The 11,241-nt window shown below is 34.2% G+C and overlaps 3 protein-coding genes across 3 annotated transcripts; all 3 read right to left on the bottom strand.

The window, feature by feature from the left end:
• LOC107631710 (RPM1-interacting protein 4) lies at positions 6,027-6,866 on the bottom strand. The gene is made up of 3 exons (XM_016335238.2): positions 6,763-6,866; positions 6,452-6,658; positions 6,027-6,377 (listed from the first exon to the last, which is right to left on the bottom strand). The coding sequence occupies exons 1-3, from the start codon at positions 6,769-6,771 to the stop codon at positions 6,351-6,353; spliced, it is 243 nt and encodes an 80-aa protein (XP_016190724.1). The 5' UTR covers positions 6,772-6,866; the 3' UTR covers positions 6,027-6,350.
• On the bottom strand, positions 7,133-8,838 carry LOC107631709. Its single transcript, XM_016335237.2, has 6 exons — positions 8,613-8,838; positions 8,152-8,400; positions 7,937-8,061; positions 7,800-7,862; positions 7,586-7,710; positions 7,133-7,471 (listed from the first exon to the last, which is right to left on the bottom strand). Exons 1-6 carry the CDS (start codon positions 8,722-8,724, stop codon positions 7,330-7,332), a joined length of 816 nt encoding a protein of 271 aa, XP_016190723.1. The 5' UTR covers positions 8,725-8,838; the 3' UTR covers positions 7,133-7,329.
• LOC107631708 lies at positions 9,075-10,346 on the bottom strand. Its single transcript, XM_016335236.2, has 2 exons — positions 10,143-10,346; positions 9,075-10,060 (listed from the first exon to the last, which is right to left on the bottom strand). Exons 1-2 carry the CDS (start codon positions 10,201-10,203, stop codon positions 9,270-9,272), a joined length of 852 nt encoding a protein of 283 aa, XP_016190722.1. The 5' UTR covers positions 10,204-10,346; the 3' UTR covers positions 9,075-9,269.

The following is an 11,241-nucleotide window of genomic DNA, read 5'->3' as shown; positions in this document are numbered from 1 at the left end:
GAACTTAGCTCGTCAACCTGCCATTAAACAGAACAGGAGAAAAATTCAAAATCGCTTCATTAAATAGAGTAAGACGAGTAAATCCGCCAAATAATAGATTTTTAACTGAATAAGACGAAACAAACAGACTAATTTGTTTACCACTCCAATTCTGTATGGTTGCGTTTGTTTTCGAGAACAAGACAGAATAAGACACTGAGAATAGGACAGGACAAGACACTGATGGACAGAGACACAAAATTTTGTGTTCTTGTATCCTGTTTGGTGATAAACTAGAACAAATTATGAAAATCCAATTTATTCTCATTTTTTTCATAAAAAAAAATTGAAATGAAAAATATAATAATAAAAAATATAATGATGAAAAATTAACAAGAATAATGAAAGAAAAATAAAAAATAAGTTGTATCTCTTGTTAGTGTCTCTGTGTCTTTCCTGTCAGGATGGACACAAAATACACTAATTCAATGTCTCTAGACACATTATCTCTGTCCATATCTCCTCTGCTAAACACGATTTTATATCTCTGTGTCCCTGTCTCAATGTCCTGTCTCTGTAAACAAACACACCCTATAAATTCACTCTCTTCATCAATTATATTCATCTCATTTAATGCATTATGGATGAAGGATTTGCTGGAGTGCGACACTGAAAGCTGTCAAAATTTATTGCCTTTTAGTATTTTTCCTTTGAAATTTAGACTCGGTTAATAAAAAATCAAATTAAAACAATTTAAAATATTAAGACTAATAACAAATAAGTTAAAAACTTAGTTATTGTGCCTTAAGAATACATTCTGAACCTTGATTAATAGAGATGCATTGAATTATTTATTGTCCACGCAAGAACGCAAGAACGCCAAAATTTGTAACGCTTTAAAACCGTTTTCTTAGATATTAGATAACGGTTTTTTACAGTGTTATTGTTGAAGTTCAGTTTTTATTATTTGTTTTTAAGCAACAGTTTTTTAATGTTGTTTAAATAATTATTTAAAAGATACGCTCAAAAACCGTTACCAAAGTTGCTACACTTTAAAATCGTTCTCTTAAATGATTTTAGACAACAATTTTTATAGTGTTGCTGTTAAAGTTTAATTTTTCATTAAGTTATAGCAATAAAATAAAACAGTTCTCTTTGATTATTTTAAAGAAGAGTTTTATAACCATTACAATAATTTTTTATCAAGCAACAATTTTCTAATATTTAAATAATTATATAAATTAAAAGATAAAACCATAATTTAGCCTAATTTCCAATTTCATTCCTTTCTAAAACACACACACGCACGCTCAGAGTAAAAAGAAAGAAAATATAATGGAAAAGGGAAAAATGGAAGGAGAAGCGAGGGAGGAGAAAGGAACGGCGCCGGTTGGGGGCCTCGCCGCCGTCGCCGTCGCCATTGAGCACGAAGGGAAGAGAGAGATTCGCAGTAGAGTGAGAGAGAGAGACAAGCGTGACTGACGGAAGCTCGCGACAGAGATGAGAGGGACCGTCGCTATCGCCGCTGGAGTGGTCGGAGCTGCCGTCGTCGATTGAAGGTGCCGCCATCGTAGTGAAAGAAGCCCAGAGGGAGACATGAACGAGGCTCGAAGAGAGTGAGCGTCGCTCCTCTGTCGTTTATGCCCAGCGTCGCTGCCACTGGAGTTAGTTACTGCCGCCGCCGTTGGGGAGATAAACCCAGTTGTTCTCTTGCTGTCGGAGATGCCAAAGCCTCTGCCACTGTGGGTATTGCCGTTGGAATCGCCAAAAATCCTTACTGTCTAGGCTGCCATTGTTGTTCTATTCTGCCTTCCCCTGGTAGGATTGAATTATGTTCTGTGTCGCTATTTTGTTTGCTGCTGCCTTGATGATAATCTGTTTCATTTTCTTGATTTTTCCTAGCTGCAAATCATTATTATATCTGTTCGGTATCGCCATCCTTGGCCGGAACTACTGATGTCGCTGTTATTCTGGTTAATGTTACCGGCACTGTCCTCGTAGTGTTATTAATACGATATCAAGGTAGGGGGTTTAATTTAAACGATTTTAATTTAAGAATACCTACAAAGTTTATTGAATAGCTGCAAATAGGTTTAATTATTGTGAGTAATTGATTGATTATATGGATGTTGAGTTGTGACTGCGAATGTGATTGTGCTTGTTGATTTTATTTGTCTAATTGGTTGGTTATGTGTGAATTATGAATTGTTGATGAGTGATTGCTGAGAATGCTGAATCTTGATGGATTATATTGGTTGATTGTTGTTGAGTTAGTTATTAGATATATTATAATGGTGGTGAACTTGGTGGGTGAATGTTTTGAAATTGATTTTGAGAAGTATTGAAGGTTGAATCTTGAAATATTAAACTTTTTGTTGAAAACCTTATTTTTTGCATTACTTTTAAACGAAGTTAGAAACTTTGAAAAGTTATAACTAATTCTATGATGATCAAAATTGCGTGAGACTAAGTCTGGGTTATACTTGGGAATAGATGGAGTTGGACTGAAAAATTTGAGGCTTTTTCCTTAAATATACAATTTATGACGAATTTTTAAACTCAGGTCATTGAATCTGTCCTGCTGCAGAAAAGTTCAAACAGGGCAGCAACTTGTTTGTCTTGCTGCAACTCCTACGAGTTGAGTTCTGGAGCAAAACTAATTTTGTTTAAACATTTGATTAACTTGGTTTATTTCTCTAAAATTTCAGAATTTTAGGAGTTAAGGATTGGGGGTTGTGAGTTTTTTAAAATTGGTGGTCAAAGCTGGAAAGAATCAGTTTTCAGCAAGTTATGCATTAACTTCCAATGCTTGTAACTCTTAGAATTGAATAGCAATTGGATTACAACCAAGACACACTTGTTGCTAGATAAGTTAGGAGTCTCCAAACCAAAATTTAGCTTAATTGATGTTTTGTAGTAAAAGTTATGTAATTTGAAAGATACCAAACTTGCTGATTTCTAAAACAGGTTTTGACTCTTTTCTACCTAACTTCTAAACTATGTAACTTTTTCATAAAAATGGTATTAACATGAAACAATTGGAAAAGAAATCTGAATAAGTTAAGTTGAACCACATTAATTTTGAAGGCCATTGGATTTAATTTGGATTTTATATGAAATTTTGAATATTGCACGCTGCTGCTGTTTTCTGGTTTTTAAATACTGCAGAGCAGTCACGGTTTTCCTTCTATTCCCGAGGTTAGAGTGATCAGAAAATTATGGGTTTTAGTTTATTAGAAAGCTTAATCCGAAACGGTCACCTGGACATAAAGTTTGTGTAATTCTAAATTCATTTGATATTTTGAAAACAGAATTGAAATTAGACTACTGAAGTTGTTTTTCTGGTAATAACCTTGCATCCGGGATTTAAGACTAAATTTTTATATTATTATTATCAAATATTTTTGAGAATATATTGTTGTGACAATTGCTGATAAAAGGCTGGTGAAATGTTGAGAAAGAGGAAACCCATAAGGGTGGCTAAGTCCTATTTTTAGAGGAGAGTATGTCCAAATTTTTATAAAAGTATAAATATTTAATTAAAATGAATATTTAAGGTTTGTTTAATGGTGACAATTTCGCTGATTTTTTTCCATATAGGTAGGTTCTTTCAACCAAGGCACCCTAGCTTCTCAAGCAAAGAACATGGTCTTTGCTCCCATCATTTTCATTCTTTCTTTTTCTTAATTCGTAATTAAGGAAGATACTAATATACTTGAGTTTTTTCTAACTTAGCCTTTGTTCATTGGGTTCAAATAAAAACTTTTATAGCATGAAGTATATACTGTCTTTAAATTTGCCAGTTAGTATATATGCATGCAAAGAGTAGCTATGTATTTATTTGTTCTTTTTCTTGTAGTACAATTCCTGCTCCAACTATGAAAATTAATCTTGAAGACTTGAAGTAATTAAAATGGTATTCAAGTGGATAAGGGGCTTGACTAGTAACCAAGGTAAATTCCATCGACTTAACTAATTGAATTGGTTATTGAGTTCACAAGGGACAAGCAAAGAAAGAATTTAGGGTTGAAGTGGAAGCTATAGGCCATGTTTGACATAAAAATTTCGTGCGGTTGCTTGGATATTGCATAGAAAGAGTACACAGGTAAAACTTTTTTTGAACAAGTTGCTTGAAAATTATTACAAGTTCCTGTTCCCAATTGATGCTTCAACTCCATAATTTATATGATCCAGACAAGGTTGGTACATAACTTTGCGTTTGTCTTTTTAATGCTTAGTATTTAAGTTTTCTAATCTGCTAAAAATATTTATACAGATAAAGATCATATTTAAGATTCTTTTTAGTTCTTTATGTGGAGCAGTTGCCATTGAAGCCAAGAGAGTCCACTCAAACCGAGTTACCACATCAACTTTGTTGAAAAAAAATGAAGAAATTGCCACCCTTAGGCTATAGTTATGATATTTTGAAAAATGATGATGATATAAGTAAAAGTAGTTATGTAGACTAGTATTATATTATTTTACAATGATGATATAATGTGATTGTGAATCTTACAATAATTTTTATAAGTTAAATTTAATGGTAAATGTTCAATTAGTTTTCTTTAGTAATTTGATTCAAATAGTTTAGGTTATTTATTGACGCTAAATTAAAAAAAAAGTTGGAACTAATTTCATTCATGAGAAACCTATTGTAAATAAAGAATTATATATTATAAAAAATCGTTGTCAAAAGTTACAAAAGATAATTGTGTTAAAATCGTTGTCAAAGACAACTATAAAATGGCAATGGTATTAAAACCGTTGCCAAAAAACAACACTAATGATAACGCTTTAAAACCGTTGGCTTTATAAATAATAAAACTACAACAGTTTAAAACCGTTGCCTATCCAGTTATAGTTTTAAACCGTTACGTCATGAAAGAGAACGGTTTTAAACCGTTGCCTATTCAGCAACGGTTCTAAACCGTTCTTTAAAAATTGTTATCAAAACCGTTGTCTGTACCAGTAACTTTGGCAACGATTTTTTTGTTACTGTTGTTTTAGGTAAAATACCGTTGCCTTTGAGCATTGGCAACGGCCGCATATACCACAGGTCAAAAATCGTTACCAAAGCGTTGCCTAAGATTTTAGGAACAGTTTTTCGATCTGTAGCAATGGTTTTTGACCATTGGAAAACCCTTATTTATTGTAGTTTCATCATATTGTATGAACACTAAAAATTATCCCTCATATAGAAATATATAGTTGCCAACGAGTTATAACTCAAATGACATAGTCTCTTCGTATTCACTTAAGAGGTTGTGGATTTGAGTCTCCCTACTTTCGATAGAAAAAAAAGAAAAAATATAGAAATATATAATTTATGATCATGAAAATTTTGATGATATTATTATAAAAATATCTGATTATTGTGTCATGACATATTTGCCAGCATTACCATCAGAAATTTTTACATGTTCTTGGAGTATTTATAAAAAGAAAAATATTAACAAATGTCTAAAATTTGTGTACTTACTACTATTTAACATTATTTAATTTCTATGAGATAAATGTTAGGAAAATAATATTTTTAATAGAAAAAAATTAGTTAGTATTAACTTAAATACAAAATAAATTAAAAAAGAAATTACTTATGACCTATTTAACTGACCCTAAATAAATTGGTGACAATTGATGAGGGTTAAAAGTTCCTACTAATGCCTATGAGTAGATTGGGTGAGACGATACATTGATACATTTAATTCGCATCAAAATTTTAATATGTGGAGATGCGGATAGAGAGAGTAGATAGCACTACTTGGTGAAGGAATTGATTTCTATGCTACTGGCAATGAAAATATATATGTGGCTCAATTGCCTTTAGAAATATGGTCACTACTCACGGATATTGTTGTCAAGTAGAGATGAAGATTAGAAATTTACTTTTTGCTTATTCTACCCTCCTATTTATATTTTTAACTTTCATTCTGAAGCTACCACATTATATAGCTCTATAGATCGTTATGGTAAATTTTAAATATGAACTCAATGCCTTCACATAAAGATGCCTTATGGACCTTAGCTAACGGACGAAGATAACGAAGAAAATTAAACATATGATATGCAATTTCTATAACTGCAAAATGACCGTCATTGTCATTAATTATATATATATATATATTCACCTATTGTTTATTTACATTTGGCTGCTGGTCCGTATAACTGTATAATTAAGTAGCTATATAAATGTGTATGGGTGGCAAAAGGGAAAAAGGAATACCAATAGCTGCATGGATGATTCAAGCACAGGCTAGCAGCAACTACTTTTTTATTTTATTATTATTATTGTTATTATTTACGTGTTCTCTATTCTGTTTCTGTGATCCTCAGGAAAATTTCACGATCATCATCATCATCACCATCCATTTCTAAGGTTTAAAGCAAAACCACCTCCGCTGCACCCAAAGATATATATTTCAATAAAAGAAGAATAACAAAGTGATGATGATGGATATGTATGTATGTGTACCTTAGGTTTATCTCTATCCTTATTGCGGGAATCGGATCTACTTCGATTCGATCCGCCATGCCCGGATCCTCCCGAAGTAACCTGTTTCTTGTTGCTTTTCTTCTCATCTCTGGCCTTGTTGAATATTACAGTGAATCCTTCAGCTGATGCAGGGTCATTCACGTCCCATTCCCCGAACTTAGGCAGTGGCCTTCCTTCTTGTTCATCCTGCCACATAATTATTATATACACTTGTGCATCAGAAACATTATCATTATGCCTCTCGCCTATAAAATGTTTTCATGACAGAAAAGAACAATGGAGGATCTTACCGAAGCCATAAGATGGAAGAGTCCTGCTATTTGGGGAAGAGGAAGAGACAACAAAGAAGAAAAGGAGAAGGAAACGAAAACCAAAAGCAAAGAAGAAGGATGGGAATGAAGATAATTTTGGAAATAAATATTATTAAAATTTCAGTCTCTTATATCTCCTTAATAATTGTTTTGAAAGGATAAGAAGGTTGATTTGGAAAGCAATAATTTATATAGAGGTTTGTGGAATAGGAAACGAAGCGCAATGCAAGCTCTCGGTTAGGCCATGTAGTTTTGCGCGTGGCTTCCTCGTCCAAAGCGCGGGTGGTTTGGTTTAGTTCCTGTTTCTATACCCTTTTTTGTTGTATTTTTAGGGGAATATGTGGCCATATGCTAAATATGGATGCTAATATTTCAAGATTAAGTGATGCTGTTTCAGTTACAAATTACACTTGCCTATTTATGGTAAACTGGTTCCTTCACATACTTCTTTACAGTCTACATAATAATCATAACAATAACAAATATTCACAACCAATTTAGATACAAACAGTTTCCGCTACAAGTGAAGATGATGAATCGCGAGTTTCATTTCTGCGACGATGCATTTGATGTGTACCGCCATAATAGCCCTCCAATCAGGTTGTTGAGTGCATGAGAGGCCATGGGAACTACCAGGCTAGAGGATAAAATTGTAGCGTATCCATAAGCAAGACCAACAAAGGTTGCCCTGAAACACCAATAACATAACAAGCATGTCCTTAAATTTGTGATTCCAATTCATGATTCTATCTCAGCAATACAAATTTTAACCAGTACAGATAGAGAAGAAAGAGAATCGCACCAGATGGCAAAGGACGACTTTCGACCGTTGCCTAGGTGCAAAACACCAAAGATCAAGGCAGCCACCCCAACACCGTTCAAGTTCATTCCGAAAAGCGGCAGAATGGCACCTCGGAAAAGTAGTTCCTGAAATGTAAGATGTTGAATTGTGGCAACAAGTCAAGTAAACCAAAAAGTGTGAAATAATAAGGCAAGAAGAGTAAGTTAATTTTAACCTCACTAATCCCGGGAAGGAATGCAACAAACATGTAATCCAGGGGTTGGAGAGAGCTAAGGACCTGCAGAATAATTCCAAGATTATGAAATGTTAATTCTGAAATGACATTTTGATTAAGCATGGCTTGGCAGTTACCTGCAGATTAGCTGCCTGGCTTGAATCGGCAAAATCTGTCCATGTGTTCAACAGCAAATAGCGAGATGATGATATGAACACTACAAGTCCTGTAATCAACTCAAGATGCCACATCTCAAAACCAACTGCAGGCAAAACATAACAGAAAACAAATAAATGAACACATCCTATTCATGATTATATCTATTGAAACTCCAGTAATGTATTATTGTTACATGATACTTGTGAGGAACAATCCAAAATTGGCAACCCTTCAGCTGATGCAACATGAGACACCTGCCGTATGGCCACTCCCAATGCAGCAATCAGAGCAGAGGTTATTGTGCAAGCTTGAAGCACACCACTCCTCGATGCTATAAACTTGGAGTTCTTCTCGCCTCCTTCATTTCCAGCCTCATCTCTAACTGCCTCTCCTCCATTTTTTTTGGAATTCTTTGCAAAGGAGCATCTGCTATATCTTCTCCCTGTGGAATCAAATCTAGTGAAATTTTAAAAGTAAAACCCCAATTGGACATTGCAAAGAGCAGTAACCTCGTTAAATCCACTTAACCAACACAAATTGAGTGGAATTTCTTCTGCATTCATTCCATGTACTATTTAGGTTAACGCAAAACCGTTCCAAATTTTAAATTAAAAAAAAAAAAGAAGTAAAAGCGGTTAAGGATGTTAGACTAACTGGAAGTAAGACAAGTGATGAAGGTGGAAGGGTAGTATGTGGTGCGGGTGTGAAGAAAATCCACGCTATTCAACAAACAGCCACAATTGCGAGGTAGCGAAACTGTAGCCATAGATGTATTACACAGCTTCTACATCATCCTTTCAACTTTCAACGAGAAAATCGAACCTGTTGCAGTGTCAGACTGTCAGTTAATGGTTGCTGTTTCTTGATTTTTAATTTTTTTCCCCCTTTTGGTTTGGACGGAGTGGGGTTTTTTTTTTTGGTCAGTGACGGAGTGGGGTTTCGTTTTTGCATAACGTAGTTCTTTTTCTTTTGGGCCTCCCATGACCCAACATCTCAAAAATAAGAAAAATCTACTTCCGGACCGAAACTCTTCGGCCTTTGCATTAATACACTTTTTTATTAAATTTACAATATGATCAATACTCTTAAATTTACAAATAATAAGGAGATTTGCCGTAAAAATTAAAAAGAAGTATGAAGTTGTTATTGTGTTCTGTTAGAACAGTTGACAGTTGCTCACTATACAAAAAAAACATAGTGTAGCAATGTGCACCCCGTAAATTAAAGCAACCAATAATAAAGTTGCAACATCACATAGGAATGTTTGCATTACTTAACTTCTAATTAATAAATGGAAAGAAAGAATAAGTTCTATGTTTTGTTTGTATATTTGGAAATTTTCATGTGAAGAGAGGCTAGCAATTGCTCTAAAGCCAAAATTTGGTCTTTGATAGCTTTTCTTTCTTTATCATTTTTTGCAATCATTTCTGCAATCTTCTTCAAGCCCTGTAATCTCTGAATCCCAGCTTGAACTTGCACCTCCATCTCTTCCATATCAGCATGAATATCCCGATTCTCCTCTTGCGTCTCCATGTATTTTATCTTGAGACTTCTATATCCATCAAGTGATATTTGCAGTTGATGAGTCAGTGTTCTGTTCATCTCATGCAACACTACGTTGTTACGGTTACCACCTTCATCTATTTTGATATTCGAGTTCAACTTCTTCATCAGCATCTCGTTTTGTTCTTTGAGATCAGCCACCAGCTCCTCCATCTCCGCCAGCTCCTGCGCCTTTCGCGCCAGCTCGCAGGCCATGATCTGCTTCTCTTTTCCGAGACTCGAACACAGGGCTTGAAGGCTCTGCCTTACCACGAAGCTTGATTGGAGCTCTCTCCTCATCCTTTCTTTCTCGTCTGTGATGGTTTTCTCTCTTGCAATCACAACGCTACTTGACTTGATATCCGAGTTGCTCCTTCTCAATTCGCGATTTATTTTGTTCGTTTTCATATTGTTCATTTGAAATCTTTGAACCCTTCCCCTTGTCTCATCTAAGATAGACATAATTCCATTCACCCTTTGAATCTTGTGTTGATCGCTCTCTTTACTTCCATTGTAATCTTCAATTAACTTAAGCAATAGCTTAATATTCGTAGCCACGCCTATAATCAAATGACAAGAGTGATTAATAATTAAAATGGGGTAATTAAGGCCTGAAGCTAGCTAGCCATGAAATGAATTTACCTTCCAAACCTCGTTCATCTCCTGGTTGTCCAGTGTAATGATCTACACGAGAACGGTTCATGTTAATGTGAGGAAGAGATCAATGGGGCATGGCCAAATCAATTATTAGATTATGGATTTTGAAATAATAATGTAAGGAAGAGAGATTGCTTCTTCTGCAGCACTCTCTCTTCTCTTTCTGTATCTGTGAAATTCTGTTTTATTATTATCATTTAATTTAGTATATATCACCTTCTTAAGTTGGTGATGGTGGGTGGGGTAGTTTTGTTGGTTAATGCGTAATTGTTGCTGAGGGTTTGACTTCTTCATTGGTGTTTCGTTGCTTTGTCTTTCTCTAATAAGGACCAAAACCAAAGGGGGATTAATGCTTAGTACTCACAAGATTGATTCTCTACGAGGGAATTTAGGAACATAAAATAATCTAACTAAAATTCACGCCAAACAAGCTAGGTCATTTTACATGGGATAAAAAGTTTGGAATCAGCCTAATTAACATCTAAGTGAATTTCATCCTTTTTTTTTCCTCTCTCTTTCTTGTTGACTAAGAAAAATCGCTAGTTCCTTAATTGGATTTTTAGAATTTCCATGTTTATTTAAAGCAAAAGCAATAACGGTGAAAATAATTTTTATTAGTGAATTGTATATTATATTTAGTTTTTCTTGCTGTAGCAATAATAATTTTGATTTAGATATATAGAAGTAGTAGTTTAAAGAGGAGATGTGATCAACTGTTTAAGCCCCGCTTTTATAAGTATGTAGACTTAATTTTTGGATGAGTATCAATCTTTCAACCCTACTACCAACCTTTTTTATTATTTCTTGGCCACTTTCTTCCTCATTGAATTCTAGCCTCTCCTCCATGGCTCCATGATCTCTCTCATATACAAGATTCTTAAGGCATGTACATCACTGCCCCAATGAAAATAATAGATTCATAAACATGTTCACGAATAATTTGGCAATTTTTATTTTTCATATTGGGTTAACAATGGTATTTTTTTGAATTGTGAATGGTTAGCGGTTAATCTCAAATGTGTAATAGTTTAATTTAGGGTATAGAAATCGAACTTTTAATTTAGTATCTTTTACTATTTTATAT

Source organism: Arachis ipaensis, chromosome B03 (assembly GCF_000816755.2).
Source record: "Arachis ipaensis cultivar K30076 chromosome B03, Araip1.1, whole genome shotgun sequence".
NCBI lineage: Eukaryota > Viridiplantae > Streptophyta > Magnoliopsida > Fabales > Fabaceae > Arachis > Arachis ipaensis.
Note: the sequence above shows the minus strand (reverse complement) of the source record. Positions and strands in the feature narration are given on the sequence as shown.